Raw genomic sequence first — 16,633 nt, 5'->3', positions numbered from 1 at the left:
AGAGAGCTGATATGTCAAATGTGTCTTACTGTAAAATTCAAGCAGAATGTCTCCTCCACATCTTCCCCAGGGTAATCTAAAAGTTGCTGGAGACTCCTAAACAACAAGTAGGGAAAGAAATGAAGAATAATCAGAGATTTTAAAAGCCACACCTCTAACACGGAAAACAAATTCAGCAGAAGTAAACAGCATCATACATCTGGGTGGTAAGATTGCAAGAGAGAGAATCTGAGTCAATTGAAGCAGTAAGAAAGAAATACTCCCCAGCTAAAGAAATGTTTTGTTAGAAGCAGGAGAGATGCCAGTCCACAAATGCTATCAATACAGTCTATGACTGCCTAGTTCATGGATCATCTTTAATGATCCTGGCTTTGGAACAGAATTACATTCCTAGTTCTAAAGTTGTAATTCTATGTCACCACCACACAAAAGTCTGAGGGAATAGAGGAAGAGACAGAGATGGACTGTATCTGTATGCTCATCATATAGAAAATACTTTGCTACCCCCAGAATCCTGCTGCTGCCTTTCTGGCAATTTACCTCATTATTGATAAGTACAGCTGTCACTTGGTGTAGATGAATCAAATGGCAACTCAGAAACAGAAATAAGACAGTGGGATCTTAACTTCTGAGTGTCAAGGGGAACCAGTATCCCTATGCAATTAGGTAGAAAAGATTCAATATATCACTTAGAAAAATAATTTTTTCACTCCACTCAACTTCTTCCTGTCATGGGAGCAGGTCAGAGCTGCTCTGGCTCATGGATGGGACAATTCACAGCCCTACACACAGTTCCCTGCTTGCTAGTCTGAGCCTGGCTTAAGGGAAAGGCTGAGGCTGGGATCCGGGATCACACACACAACACACAGGGCAGGGACAGGCTTCCACTCTGGCTCTCAAAAGGGGGGTGGGAGGTGTCCTTTGGCTGTGTTGGCACCCAGTTTCTGGGGGTCAGGAGGGTGGGAGCCTAAGCAGATTGATCCAATAGCCTGTGGGAGAGAAGTACACAAAGTCTATCACCAGCTCATATGTTTTCACAGTCCCCCAAATTAATCAGTTACTCAAAAAGATCAGGAAGTATTTTATTCATCAGCTTTTTTCTAGTTTGGCACTTCCTGTTCTTAGCTGGATGGGCCACCTTCCAGAAAAGCTGCAAGTTTTTATTTCCATACCTTCCTTCTGTAGGGGACAGCTCCTTCAAATCCTCTAAGCAAGGCTTCACGTTCAAGAGTTTTTTGTACAGAGCCAAGGGAAAGTGAAGGTCTACCACTGTGAAATTGTAGATTGCAAGACCACATATGATGCCAATCAAGTGAAACCAGTTGTGTTCTACAAAACACTGCAAAACCACACAGAGAAATCCTGATGAGACACACTGTCACTGGTGCAACTTTCCTACATGCACTAAGAAGCCAGACCCTGCTTTTCCAACTGGGACAGAGTCAGAGAGCTCCCATCAGGTGCAACTTTGGTTGTAAATTTCTTGGTGGCACAGAAACAAAGCTTAAAAAACCAAGCTCAATTACTTTTGTTAGCCACAATGACTGTGGAAACAGCAGCTTTCCACCCTACCTGCCTTTTAGTTCCTTTTTAAACACCTCTGTGTTTAGACACTAACACGAACTGCAAGAAAATGTGTTAACAATCCTCTCCCCGTTACCCACCCTATTTTCTATTAAAAGCTTTTGCATCAGCACAGTTGTAGCCAGGCAGACACAGCAGCAGAGGTGCCAGCACAGACCTCCTTCTCCTCACACACTGACTCTCACTGCTGTGTCAGTCACAGACTGGCTGCCCACGTTCGTTAAATGTTCCAAAAACACGACTCATTTTCAGTGCTTACAATGTCATCCCTCCTGGTGCCAAAAGATTGTTTTATAGCACTGACATTAGGAGTGAATGCTCTGTAATACTGTTTACAAGCTACTGAAGGTACCAGGTCATTTCCTTCCCTGTAACCCCCCTAGCAGGACAGCCACACCTCAAGGGAAGACTGGCCATGTCATTTCCCACCTTGCTACCTATGGAGGTGAGGAACAGGACATAAACCACCATCTCCAGCCATCTGACAGGTACAGATCTTGCACTCCACACTCTTCCAAAACCAACAACCTTCCACTACAAGACAAGTTCCTTGCTGCTCAAGAGCTTCCTCATATAAAGCATAAACAACTTTAGATCCCGAAGGCGATAGGGATGCATGGCTAAGTGGATTGGCTGCAATTATGTGAACAGCAAGGAGGCACAGAACTCTAATGCCATTACCACCTAAACCTCTCATTCTGTAAAACAGCACATGACCACCACACTCATGATAATAAGAGCTCTATTACCTGTCACCTGACCCTTAATAAAAGTTTCACTATGGGATAAGAATAAAGAGAAAGAGCCAACTCTTTAACAGGCACAACCATCACCATTCTATTAAGGTTAATGGACCTACATACACTAACTGAAAATAGAGTTCACATTGTATCATGAGTAGAAAATGAGAGGAAGAACATTTCTTTCCCACAGTTTGGCACTAACTTCCTTGTCATTTAAATGCAGCATATTATTCCAACCTGCACGTACAGAGGGAAAGGGCTTACCGTGTCTGAAAACCACAGCAGGTTTGACTCTGGGTAGTAAGTGAACATGCCATAGATGGGGTTGAGCAGTTCTTTCAACAACAGGAGGAAAAATTCCTTTGTCACTCCTCCAGCATCAACAGCTTCCTCACCATCAAAGATGACCTGCAGAAAAAGCAGATCATGACAGGGATGCAGAACTGAGACTGAGTGAATCAGATCTCTCTCTAACTGAGAGCCAGGCAAAGCAATCTGACCAACATGCTCAAACCCACGGCAACCCACAAGCTCATTTCAGTGCTCTGCCTGCAGGGACAGGAAGGGAACAGGGGTGGCAAATCAGGTATTTTGAGAATGTTTAAATCCTCATGCAAACCACAAATAACCACCTGTCGTCCCAACAATCAACGCAGCAGCATGACAGCAGCTACTGAAGATTGCCACAATTTCTCAGAGATTAAACACATCCTATTGTAAACAGCCTGCTCCTACAGAAGGGCAAAACAGAGATTGCACAACATCACAAACTGCTTCCTCCCCTGGCCCTTGTACACTCAACACACCAGGAGAAGAAAGCAAACCCTGTGCCTGCCTTCTTGTAAACTACCCACTGCCAAAGAACTCCAGGGGTCAGAAAAAACACTCAACCCTTGCACTGACTAGACCAAATGTTCCTGTGTGCAACACCTATGGAGAAGTTACTGCACACTGGTGAAGAGGTAATGGGAATGGCTGAAAGGCTGCAGAAATGTTTGCTAAATGAGAGGGTGCTAAAGATTCAGGAGAAACTTACTTTGAGAGGTTTTTTCAAGTCAATGTCTGAATGGATGCTCAACTCCCTTAAAGCATCACCAACCAAGTTACTCCTGCGAACATGAAGTACCAGGAAAGGGCTTCTGGCCAGCAGAGGCTCCAGGGTGAGAAGCATGAAGACATTCTGCAAATTTGCACCATTTATTGCAACCTGCAAATAAAAGAGAGGTGAAAAACAGCCTATGCCTAAGCCTTTTTTTCTTCCCTATGAAAGGAAAACAGTTAACCACTACATGCCTGGTGTTCCTTTCTGCCTGTTTGGTTCCTCCAGGGTTGAAGAATCCCACGCTCCCTCTGTACTGTGTGTGTCCCTGCATGCCCAGCTCACACAGGTGCCAGTCTCAGGAGGCACCTGTGTGAGCAGTGCCTGCTGCTGGGACATTGCACTGGCACAGAGGCCAGCTGCCCTTGTCACAGCCTGGCTGTGAGCTGGCTTGGCTGCCACCTACAGGTGCTGGAGCTGGATACCTGCTGTCAGCACCCTCCTGGAGGGCCCTGGGGATGTGCCCCTCACTGCCCCTGGGTGGGTGGGCTGCAAACAGCATCAGCAGCTGGTCTACAACACTCACCTCATGGTTAGAGGGAACAACCACTCCTGCAGCAGGCAGAAATTTCAAAACAAGTGTCCTCTTACCTGGACTTCTGTCTGCTTATCCAGTCTTACAGCTCCTCACCTTACTCCTTATCCTTGGATTATCACAAATACATAACTACCCCTTCCCTGTACAGTTTAAATTTCCACCACATGCACATCAGGCAGCCCTGATGTTGCCAGACAAACATTTTGAAGGGAAAGACACCAAGCACTGCCTCTGCATTATCCAGGGCAAAGAGGTTCTCCAGCTACACTGCTCTCCTGTATCATGGAAACAGAGTGTTGCACACACCAGCTCCCACTTAAAACCCCTTTCCATGCAGGCACCATTGCAAAAAGCAGAGAAAAAGAAATGCGTCAGGAAAATTGGGAGAGAATGATTACCTGCATCTGTAATTCTGCATCTGTCTGTAACATCTTGGTCTTAGCTTGAGCATCAAAGATGAAAGGGTAAGAGCAGAGAGTCACAGCATCCTGCAAGAAAGACAGGCAAGACTTGTTCCTATCCACAACTTCCAGACCACTTCTTTAAATAAGAACAATTTAATCATTTAAATAAGAACAATCTTTAAACAATTTTCTTACCTGCATGATGGACGGCCTTACTTTCTGTGAAAGTAAAAGAGAAGTATGAAAATCTTTTACTCTTTCAATTTTGTGTCTCGTGGGTTTTTCAGATGGACTAGTCCAAAGGTGACCCAAAGTAAATTTTCCTCCTTTGGAACCAACAACCTATTTTTCCTCCTCTTAAAGAAAAGCATGGGAACTTCCTTCTCAAGAAAATGCACAAGTCTAATTCAAAACATGAACATCAAACATTACTAAGAGGACTGACTGGCATAGAATCCTGTGTTGGTCTGCCATGGGTGAAACTTGCTCTTATGAAGAATAACAAATGCAGAAACCAAATTAAACAACAGGAGAGATCATGAGGCCACTACATGGTGATAAAAGAACACCCCTGCAATGCAAATCACTCATCATTAGCCATATTGACACATTTTTAACTATCCCTTACATAAATTTAAGTCAGTACTTCATCGTTCTGCTCACTAAAGGTAAGCACACAGCAGCACTATTTAAATGATGGAAGGTAAAGGATGGGGGCACAGCACACACAACACTTACAAAGCCCATGAAAACACACACAAAAGTTATCACTACAGTCAGGTTTTACTCTTGCAGCATCCCTCAGCACATGTTTTTTGGTGGCTTTTTTCACTTGAGATTCCTTTCCTTGCTATGATTAAATAATCTCACTGGGTTCCCACACAGCATATTCCAGCCCTCATTTTAGTTATCTCCTTTCTTACAGATGGGAAAGTGAGACATAAAAGAGGTGAAGGGTCTTACCCAAGATCACCCAGCAGGTTACTGGAAGAGCCAGGAACAGAACCCACATCTCTTGAGGCTTGGTTCAGTCCCCTAGCCAGAACGCCACACTGCCTCCTCTTACAGAGCAACATTTTAACATCACTGGCTACATTATTCACAATACCTGCCTAAACAGCAGAAGTAAAGGGCAAAAATTATAATTTTAGAATACAGGACTTGGCTCCTGAGGTCTTGATTACATTAAAAGGATCCAGTGACTGAATTAATCACCTTGTGCAAAGACTGAATGGAATTCACATGAACAATCACAGAGACTGTTGCAAGCTTTGGTTAAACACTGCTAGCCCCAACTCTTTTGACAGCCTTTTTATTTTTAGGTCAATTTTGTAAAGCACCCAGATCTGAGATATTTAACATATAGAAGCTCCTATACTGAATATATTATGCTCTGATTAAGGATATTGGAAATACAGATCTACAGCCAGAGACACAAATATGGGCAGCTATTTCATGTGTACACATAAAACCTCTTACCATTCCAGCCTGGTGCAAAAACCACATAAGATAATCCTCCTGAATGTCCACCAAGCTGGAAATCTCAGGGATATAAAACTTATCATATTCCACGTGTTTAACCTTCTGATTCACCTAGTGAAGAGAACAGATGGAAATATTTGGCATATTTTAACATATTTTTCAGGTTTGCTTTCATAAATTCAGTTATGCAACAAAAGGACCCAGAATGTTCCACAAACAATACACAATTTCTTAAATTTTTGGCATAAACCAAGAAGAATCAAATAGAACCTCTTTATAACTTATTTTAGTTCCCCCTCCTCCTCACCTCAACCACTCTGCAACAACACAGTGACAGCAGAGACCGTCAACAGACAGGTGCTTGTGATGCCATTCTTTAGGGTAACTTCATTTCTAGTCTTTGAGACAGGACTAAACAATCATCAAGAACCTTGGACTCAGGAAAGCCACTGACATCTCTCCCACGTTGACACAGAGCTCACAACTGCCCAAGGGCAGACAGGACTGAATCATCTTGAGCCAGCACATGCCCAGGCTTTCCTCTCACCTTGTGGAGTTTCTCCAGGAGCCTGAGAGCAGCTGTAATGTAGCTGCTGAACAGCACTGGGATAAGCAGCGTCTTCCTTCCACTGAGGAGGTAAACCACTGCACCTTTGTAGAGGTCCACAAGCCTGAGGAAGTATCGTGGGCACACCTGAGACCACCAGTTATCTGGAAAACAGAGGGCATCAATACAAACCTCAATCAAAAGCCAGAGTATCCCCTAAATAAGGGCTTACACATGAAAAAAAGGGGAATACACCTGAAGACTCTTTCAAAACACTTCCCTACTCCTGCCCTAGCTGTAGCAACAGGAAAGTGAGGCAGAATTATCGAAATACCAGAAACTGAACAGCTTCTCCCTTTCCACTCCCATCCAGCCACACCAGTCATTACCCAGCATTGTAATGGCATTCAGGATGCTGTGATCTTGTGGGCAAACATCTGTCTCGCAGGAGTGACAAGCAAAGAGCTGCCTGGGCAATTCCCTGTAGCACCACAGATTTTTCTAGCAGGGTCAGAGCATGTCTCCTGGCACATCTGCACTAAAGGATTAACTCCCCCTCTTTAGAGAGGCTGATTTCCTTCTTGCCAAGGACAGGTAACCCTTAATTTCCCCTGAAGGGACCCTGACTATTAGCTTCTTTACTAGAGCCAGTCACCTGCGAAGTAAAAGCTGGAGCCCAGGATTCTTTTGGAGGTCTGAATGCACTGCATGGCATTTTACATGATAACATCAGGTTCAGTACAAGATAGCCTCAAGAAACAGAGTAGGATAACCACAACAGCAGTAGCTTAATGAATGTGAGCAACATCCCTAAGCAGCATATGTTCTGTCCAGTTTAAAATAAGTTCAGAGGAAAACACATTAGAAATTAAGACTCAGAAGTGGGAGAAGAGTTTAAATGTTCAGCTTAGTAACAGATATCAAGGTTTGTCTGCATCTTGTAGAGGACAAAATAATTTAATATTATACTTAGTATTCTTTTTTTACCTTATACAGAAAAGATACTCTAAAGTGATCAACAGCGGATCAAATTTAAGAGAATAGGATAATTTAATCTTCATGTTATACAAAAATCTATGTTTCTTTATAAAAATGCAAATTTATCTGGAACTGAGTCTCTGAATGTGGGTAAAGCAGATAAGGTAAATTAGATTAACCTCCCTAGTAAGTGTTCTTTGTAATTCTATTTTACTTCTAAATTAAAACAACTTTTAAATGACACGTACCAAGCACTTTGCTGGGGTTGGTGTCCAGGCGCAAAATAGCCATTGCTAGAGGAAGGGTCAGAGAGATGTAATACTTGGAGTCTTGGAATGGTGGGAATTCTGGGAGAATCAGATAGATCCTCATTGCCTCAACATCTGGTGGAGAGCTAGACAGCTGAGGAATCAAAAAGCTTTCAAAGCTCTTCAGTATCTAGAGAGAAAACAAAACAAGACAGCTTATCCTGGGGGATAGAGCACCTACAATGTAGACGGTTTAAGGGCTGATGAAATGGTAAAAGTCTGTTTTAAAAGTCAAAAAACCTAAAGCTATAAATATTATAGCTAAAAGGGGCAAGGGGAACATGTATGCTTTTACCCCACAGCTCTGCACTTGTGAAAGAAATTCTCTGAGTAAGTTATACAACCATAAAGTACTCAACTCCTTACAGACACATAATAATTACAAATAAAACATACACAGAGTTTATTTCAGCAGACATTCAAGTATAAATGCCACGAGATAAAACTTGTTTTTAAATAAAAGACATTTCTGAGGAGGTCAAAATCAGCTCAGGTAAAAGGGGAAGTACCATTAAGTGTCTGGATTTCAGATTTGCAATACAACCTTAGCCCAACAATGCTGCTGGTACTTGCATGTTAGAGAGGGACAAAGTCCTTATTTTCCCCTCTGAACATCCAAATCTCAGAAGTGCAATACCTGCTCTAGGAGAATGGAGTGCTGGGAGTTCATCAGCTTCTCAAACAGCACTCTTGTGGAGTTCAGGTCAATCCCTGGGATCTTTGGACTGGTTTTAAAATGTTCATCAATTCTTTAAAAAAAGAAATCACAGACAGGCATAAGGTTAAGGAAGAGACCCCATTACCTGTGTATTGACACGGCCTGAGAGCAAGCAGTAGAGGAATCACCACTAGAGAATTCATAAGACGAGAAACAAAGACTCTCCCTTCCAAATTCCCCCGGGCCTCAGTTAGGGCTGGGATTCTTGCAGAGAAACACTTCATCAAAGTCTCTGGTGTCCCCAGGACTCCTCCACTGACTTAAGAGCACTCTATCAGACACCCTGAATGGGGAAGGGAGCTCTTACAGACAGGATGCATTTGTCAGTTTGATGGTGTAACCACAAGAGGAGCTGAATACAGCCTGCTGCTGTAGAATGGTTATTCCTATAACAGCACAGGCTCCAGGCTGGAATCAGCTCCCCAGAGACACACTGTGGTACACAGCACACCTGGGGCTGTGCTCTGCAAAGGCAGTGCTGGCTGTGCTCAGGCACACAGCCATGGGAAAGCTGCTCCCCCATACAATCCTGTAATGCAAACAGGCCTACATTAGGACTCAGGAGGGATGCACTGGGGTACTTCTGTCAAGTGCACCTTGACATGAGACTTCATGTATAAAGGTACATAGTTAAATACAGCCTCATTTAGGCCTTCAGAATTTAACATTCATTTGGTTGAAGATTCTCTGTAGAAGTTAAGTCCTGCACTAGCCAAGACACCACTGAAGTGGAAGAACAACTGTATTTGGCTGATGAAGCCATAAATTCCACTCATTTGCACATTCAAGGGAGACGTGAGACCATTTAAAGTGACTCAGCAACTTGCATACCTCAACAAGGGTTTTAAACCAACATGACACAACTCTCCTGATGCAATAACATGTCACAACACTAGAGAAGAAACCACTGGACAAGCAGAAAAACACCAGAATAATTAGCAAACTATCTTCAAGTTGCTCTTGGAATGTATTACGCAAAGATTACTCAAAGTAAGTAAGTTTTTCTTCACCTAGTTACAGGTCATTTACTCATCACATCACCAGAAAAATTTCTCCTCCTCCTCATCTTATGCTGTTACCTCCTCAACATTTACAGACACAGCCAACACAAGCCTTCCCAACCCACAGCCTCTGACTCAGCTATGTGTCTTACAACCTTGTCCCCACCTATTGTGGGTTACACCCGTTTGAAATTCCTCCTTTTGCAAGCACGGCCACAAAACTTTCCACGTGTGATGTCACCTAAAAGGAAAGCACTTCCTTGTTGCCCCAATGTGTTTTCAAGAGCAGCCTGTGTGGAAGTGTACTTTCACATGCACCAGCTAGCTCAGCTGGGTGAGAGACTATTCAGATACCTGGCATCCCTAATTTCCCCTAATGTCCTATTCCTATCCCTCTCTTTAAAGACATTGGTGTCTGTTTCATAAGGAAGAATAACAGTTGTGGCAACTCCAAGAGATCTGTGCCACTTACAGTTCACTCACTCTCTTAGGCCATTTGCCTTCCTTACCCAGCTCTGACCACCCCATCCCTTTAGGGAACATCCTCTGCCCTCATCTCCTGCCTGATCAAAAAAATCAAATCCCACTGCAGAAGAGAGTGAAGCAAAGGGATTCCAGTCTGCATCAAGGGAAAGGCATACATCTGGAAATGCGGCACTTACTTCTTCTCCAAGAAGCTTCCATTCCAGCAGGCAGCTGAGGACAGTATCTGAACAACATTACTGATTGCAGCAGGAATGGAAAAGAAAACAGAGATACAGGTTATGAATGGATGCCTCAGTAAACCTCTTCATCTCTCTTCCCTTCCTTTTATGGGAAACAAGGTCAGGATAACCCCTTTAGAGGCACAGAGGGCAAGACTTCATTCAGGATCATGTAAGGTCCCTCTTGAAAAGGAGGAATTAGTGCCTCCTTTCCACCTATTCTGCCCCTCTCGTGGCAGGCACACTGGGGAAAGAACTTAATCAGTCTGCACACAAGTTCTTGTTGCTTCTCATGAATTTTAAGCACACAATGCAGGACAACTTTAAAATCAAGTTCCCACCCACCATCTGCAATGCTGAGGCAGCCTCAAATTCCTCTGGTTTTGCTCAGAAGCTCTCACCTGGCAGCCTTGTGACTGGCAACTCCTCCCCTTGGAAACAACCAAGAACCACACTTGAAAAGGTAGCTAAATTTCAAGTGAAAGCATGGCACGGAAGCCAACAAAACTATTTCAATAGAACTTTCAACAAAAGGCTTGTCCAGTGCCACAATACCTACTTGACAGAATTAGAACTGTTCTTTTCTAAAAGCTTTTGCCTCCAGACATCTATAGTTTCATCATTTATTAAACAGGTGTAACGTGTTTCATTTATGGTCCGGAAATCATCAGCAGGCAAGGAATTCTGTGAGAAGATACAGATTTCAGCAAAGACAAGGCCAGTAAAACAATTCCTTCCTATCCATAATCTCTGTTTTAATAAATAACTGATAGCTTCCTTAGTGTGGTCTCTGAAATGGCTTGGTTAGAAGTTTTTGACATTACTAAGAAGTCCAAAAGGGAAGATATGAAAAGTTTGAGGAAAAAAAGGATCCTCAAATATATTTTAAAAAAAAGGAAAATAAAAAAATCAAAATAACATTTCCTAGATGTACCAAAGCCTTTGTAAATACTGTCATATATAACTACAGGCTTAGTACAGTTATTTTAGACCTATTTTCATGCCTCAAAAGTTTATCCCAAACACTTCGTGACAGAAAAAAGAAGTGGGAAAATCAATTCAGCATTCAGCCCTCCATCCAGCACTGACTGACAAAATCCCACTGTATGTGGCTGAAGGTCCTACACACCAACCATGCAGAAGCCAGTGCCACAGGAGGTGGAAAGCAGCCCCCTGCTTCCAATCTGCAAAGGCTGGATTCCCCTCCCTGCTGATTAAACTGGAATCAGTGTCTTCCCAATGGCTTTGATGTGCCTCTAAAGAAAGGCAACTTTCAGCCACTGAAGGTGGAAATCCCTGTAACAACTGTCAGAGCTGGTAAGGTTTGTAAGGCAGAATGGAGTCCAAAGAAATACTCTCATTCCAGAAGATTTTAGCAAAAACAAAAGCTGTGTTGTGAATGCTGGGACAGGGGAGAAGACTTGAAAAGATACTTCTATTTGGTTTACCTCGTATTTGGAGCAAAGCACAAAAGTTTGGTCTCCTCCAGAGAAGATATGTTTAACAATGTGGTATTTACAGGCATCTGTTTGAGAAAGACACAGCTGTGTTAGAGGCTGATGGATGCAAGACCCTATTTATACTTTCTCCCCTCCCATTTGCACTGCCAGTACAACTACAGGAGCACCTGGGTCCTTTGAAGGCCCTGCTGAAATCAGCTGGAACTCAAGCACTGTAGCACTTTCATAAGAGGGACACAGGAGGGGAAAGCTGTCATTTTTAAACTGCCAAAGGGGCTTTAAAGAGAGAACAAAGTGTTTGGAACAGTATTAATAAAGTAACAGTACAATTTCATGAAGTCTCAAGATTGGCAGATGCTGAGCTCTGCCATAAAAAGAGAAAGGGAGAGAGCACACATTAACAGAAAGAGCAAAAGGTCACCCAGAAATGACCACAGTGCATTGGGGACAATAGGATGGGTTTCTTTTGGCAGTTCCAGAAATTTCACAGAACAATGTTAAGATGTCTTTAGACAACCATGTTATTTATGTCCATCTGCCATTTCAAATCGAGCACAGTACATACCAGGTTTCCCTGAGAGTTGCCCATTGTGAGCTGCCCAGTGACCCTTGACAGGAGAGGGACACTTCACATTGCAAGTGTGCCCTGTTCCCAGCTGGCCTCTTGTTCCACAGCCAAATGCATAGATCATTCCTGAAGAAGGCACAAAGGCTAAAGTGTGATGTCTGCAAGAGATGGGCACAGAGTTTGGGCCTTGTTTAACAATAAATTCAAAATAAAACAAAGACCAAAACCAAGGTGGGGGAAAAACCCAACAACCAAACCAAATGCCACCTACAACTTATTCTCATTTCTCCTAGGCCAGAAGCTGGTGCCAAGCAGCACATTTACACGGGCACCAATGCCCAGTTTTTGCCACCTGATGGCACCAGTTTGTGGGATGGAGCCCTTTAGGTAGAAGGGACAAAGAGCAGCTTGTGCAGACACACAGCTGGTATCAGGCTCACAGGATCAGCTTAGTCACTTGCTAAGCCTGAATATTCTGAAAGGCAACACACAGCACCAGGGCTGCTAACTCACTTTTCATTCAAGAGGCTGGAAACTTGTGACCAAAGGGGCTTCTGCTCTAAAGTCTTGCTGAATTATTAAGTTGGGAACGTATCTTTTACAGGTTAGAGTGCAGGGTACAACTCCAATTAAAAAACCATCTCATTTAGAGGGTCTTAAAATTCTCATGGAAAGCAAGATTTAAATTTCTTTAGCTTTGAACATAGAACGCAGAAGCAGGACTATTTTCTCCTATTTGCATGATTCAGTACAGCATTAACCTCCACCAAGGAAAAGTTTCTCACTGCACACAGGACTCACCTGCCACAAGCAATCTGGGACACTTCACTGCCCATGAGCTCCAGAACTCTTCGGGGGTTCACCTCATCATTCATGGAGTCGTGGCCCAGCTGCCCGCAGGAACCTGCACCGAAGGTGAACACCCCTCCACTCTGTTAGCAAACCAAACAGCAGAGCCTCCATTTAGGGACCCAGAGCCCAGCAGCATCTCTCCGACTACAGATTCAGTATGAGCCCAAAGCTTAGGCAGACACTGATGGGGATTTTCAAAAGATCCAGAAAAGAAAGTTGGGTTCAGCTAACGCAGCTTGTAAATAAGCTACCCTGCCATCCATCAGAAAATAACAGAATTACCTTCAGGTTATCTCTGCACTAGGCAAGCTCCTACAGAACTAGTTTTCTACGATGGTGTTTTTCCCCACAGGAATCCCAAAGTCAGTTGTTTAATTAATTTTACAGTGGAAAACACCAAGGCTCCAAAACAGGAAGCAACAACCACAAAGTGGCAGAGGCAAGGCAAGAACTGAGCTGCTCTCTTTCAAACCCTAGCCCTGTCCTCTGGCCACTAAATTATACACCACTAGGAAGCAGCAGGTTTGGAACTGAAAACCTCTTGTAAATGTTGTGACTGCTAATGTTAAATTTAAACACTCATTAATTTTAGCTTCCATCTTATTCTGATGCATAATATTACTCTATTTTCCAACAAAATGCTATTTTCATCCCTTTGAATGTGTGTTTGTTAATTTTTTTTCCTCCCAAAGCTATTCTTTTCAAGTTATTCACCTGAGTTTTGCTATTTGCTACTGTGGATTATTAACATCTTCAAAACCAGCAAAAGATCGTGTTGGGAATGATAGTCAGAATAAATAATGAGGCTACACTTTCCACTTAGTTTTTTTTACTGGGGTCAGAAGGAATACAGTAAGCCGATCTGTGTTTTTCTTCCATTATATACAGAAAGCTACTGTGAAACCAGCAGGCAGGTGAGGCAGTGGCCACCTAAAGGGCTCCCAGGCCAGCACCTTTACCTTTGTCAGGACTGCAGTGTGCTCCTCCCCACAGCTGATGTAAACAACCTTCTGAGAGCGCAGCAGCTTCACGTGACACGGGGACTCTCGGTCTGCAACGAAGCCAAAGGAAATAAAGCAGCTGCTCCACAAACACAAACCTGCATGCCCAAGAACAGCACTGCCAGTCTGGTTTTCAGATGTGGCCCATGAGCACAAGGGAAATTTAACAACTGTGGAGAAAAAGGCCCCACATGGCTTTGAGTACTTCACTGTTTTTCCCCTCGAATTCTTAAAACGCTTGACTGACTCAAACAAAGTTGTCCAGACCAAGAGGGCACATGTTGATTACCTTGTACCAATTCAACATGCACTTGCTGTTTGGAAGACATGGTGCTTCAGCTTCAGCTTCATGCTCCACTTTACACTCCTCAGGGATGACTGCAAATATTTGTTTCTAAAACCTTATTTAGACCTTTTGCATATAGAACAACCCTGACATGTGGGAGACACTTGTGCAAGACACATGGCAAGCTGAACCTCAATGTGTATTTAAATACTCAGCTTTCCTTCTCTTGTCATCCTTTAAGCAGAAGATCCTCCTACTTGCAAAGGTTAATCACTACAAACCATTAAGTGATGCTTTTCTCCTCCACTCTGCCACCCCTAATCATTTAAAGTCTGTCTCCTAGGGATGAATACAGTAAAAATAAAAGCTAAGCACTTCAAGGAGCAGTAGGCACCCCAAAACAATTAGATATTAAGGGGAGCAGCTGCTTATTCCATACCAACAAAAAGTCAGGTTCCTACCTATAGAAGTTACCCATTTCTTAAGATTCTCACCTTAGGATTTGCAAGGTGCTTTGTTACTGGGTAGTGAGAGAAAAACAGCCACACTTCTGTGAGTTTAGAATTGAGAGCTGATTTTTGATTTATCTTTTCTGTATTTTAGCACTCTGATCTTTCTTTTCACAGGAATGACACTTCTCTCTACAGCAAAATTGTTAATAATAACAGTGCTGCAGAATACCCATGTTTGCAGACCTTGCTGTTCTTGTTTGACAAGTCTAATTCACACTGTCTTATCGTAATTCACTTACCATAAATACCACATATTTACTACAATGCCAGGCACTGAGGGGGAAGCAGAATATGATCCCTGGCCAGCACCATCCCACAAGCTGATGCCTATTCTGTTCATTTAAGATTAGCCCCATGTCAGAGTAAGCCTCTCATATGTAAACTGCAGATTTGTTTTAATTAGAAGCATTTATCTGACAGTCTACATGGAAAGGACACTGCTGCTCCTCTATTAGATCAGCCCTACTTTACAGACAATACAAGGTATCTAGGTGCATGCTAGGTATCACATCTACACTCAGAAACTTGCCTAGATACTCAAATCTGCTCAGGAATTATGCAGAAACCAATAAGGAGGCTGACCTGAAGCTCCAAAGAAAACCTTCCATTCACCTGTTTTATTCTAAAAAGTTAAGAGTGTGTGAACAAGCAGCAGAAGAGATCCGGGCTTTTTAGACTAGCACCTGAGAAAACTACCATTGGCCCTATGTGTCTGGTAAACTGTGCAACAAATAAACTAGACAACATTTTACAGTACTGAGATATTCACTACTGCCAGAGTTTTGAAGCATATAGCTGCTCACCAGTGAAAACCATGTTGGGAAATGAGGAGATGAGTTCAGCCTGCTGTTCTGCAGGGAAAGCCTTTGCTCCAATGAGCTTCAAACAAACACAATATAGGTAAAATATTTTTGAGAGGAGGGAGGAAGAATATGAGCACTTTCTTTGATATTTGCATGTTGACACTCAGACTTGAAAGACCTCTCTTTTTAACCCTCCTCACTTAAATTAACACCCACAAGGGGAAAAAACATGTTTCTGTTTCTACTACATATGAAAAGCCTGTAGAGACAGAGACTTCCTCTGCCATCTCACCCCAAGAGGAGCTGCTGAGTGTTACAGACCCACTTATATACACTGCCAATGCAAGGAGACACCAGGCAAAGGAGTCTGTCCTTCCCTCCCCTAGGAGCAGAATTTTCGTACCTCGTTCATCACTTAGTCCCAGCTGTCCTGAGCTGTTCTTCCCCCAGCCAAACACAGCTCCTGAGAGAGAAAGGGCAAAACTGTGGGCTCCCCCTGCAGCAACCTGAGCCAAAGGGATCCCATCTAGAGACTTGACTCTCTGTGGACTGGCTTGGGAGGGACATTCTTTGCCCAAGCCCAGCTGACCGTAGCTGTTCTGTCCCCATGTGAAGAACTGACCATCTGAAACAAGGAAAGAAAGAGAAAGTTAGCCAACAGAAAAGCAAGTTTGCCAAAATTAAAAATAAACACTCCTGGAGGCTTCGCTCCCACCCAAGCCTCATGATGAAAAGAAAAAAAGCAAAATCAAGAGAGACATTCTTTGTTTAAAAAAAAAAAGAGCATGGCCTGAAGCCACCAGGCAAATGAACGCACAAGCAACTAAGTGCAAAACACAAAATACAACTGCTGCAACAAACAGTGCAACAAAAACAGTCCTCATTTCACATAAAAGAGTAACAGCCAAGGAAAATTTCAACACAAAGGAATTAATTACACACATTTTTCTAAATCAAGATGGAAAGCTTTCAAGCACTCCTGCCATCATTCACCACAGTGGGTGGTCTGTGTGTAATGTTTTCTTTCTTCACAGTATTGGCAAAG

General features: G+C 43.1%; 1 protein-coding gene across 1 annotated transcript in view; it reads right to left on the bottom strand.

Annotated features, from left to right (window-relative positions):
- Positions 1–16,633, bottom strand: part of HERC3 (HECT and RLD domain containing E3 ubiquitin protein ligase 3) — a 44,821-nt gene that overhangs the window by 6,524 nt on the left and 21,664 nt on the right. The window contains exons 5-21 of the mRNA XM_059470131.1: positions 15,992–16,213; positions 13,946–14,037; positions 12,936–13,066; positions 12,132–12,292; positions 11,555–11,631; positions 10,666–10,790; positions 10,065–10,124; positions 8,321–8,432; positions 7,624–7,813; positions 6,398–6,561; positions 5,848–5,961; positions 4,564–4,587; positions 4,363–4,452; positions 3,364–3,534; positions 2,592–2,735; positions 1,173–1,339; positions 30–96 (exon numbers count right to left, since the gene is read on the bottom strand). Of these exons, the coding sequence (XP_059326114.1) occupies positions 30–96; positions 1,173–1,339; positions 2,592–2,735; positions 3,364–3,534; positions 4,363–4,452; positions 4,564–4,587; positions 5,848–5,961; positions 6,398–6,561; positions 7,624–7,813; positions 8,321–8,432; positions 10,065–10,124; positions 10,666–10,790; positions 11,555–11,631; positions 12,132–12,292; positions 12,936–13,066; positions 13,946–14,037; positions 15,992–16,213 (2,111 nt within the window). The remainder of the gene's footprint in view (positions 1–29; positions 97–1,172; positions 1,340–2,591; positions 2,736–3,363; positions 3,535–4,362; positions 4,453–4,563; positions 4,588–5,847; positions 5,962–6,397; positions 6,562–7,623; positions 7,814–8,320; positions 8,433–10,064; positions 10,125–10,665; positions 10,791–11,554; positions 11,632–12,131; positions 12,293–12,935; positions 13,067–13,945; positions 14,038–15,991; positions 16,214–16,633) is intronic.

This window comes from Ammospiza nelsoni, chromosome 4, assembly GCF_027579445.1.
Source record: "Ammospiza nelsoni isolate bAmmNel1 chromosome 4, bAmmNel1.pri, whole genome shotgun sequence".
NCBI classification, from domain to species: domain Eukaryota; kingdom Metazoa; phylum Chordata; class Aves; order Passeriformes; family Passerellidae; genus Ammospiza; species Ammospiza nelsoni.
Note: the sequence above shows the minus strand (reverse complement) of the source record. Positions and strands in the feature narration are given on the sequence as shown.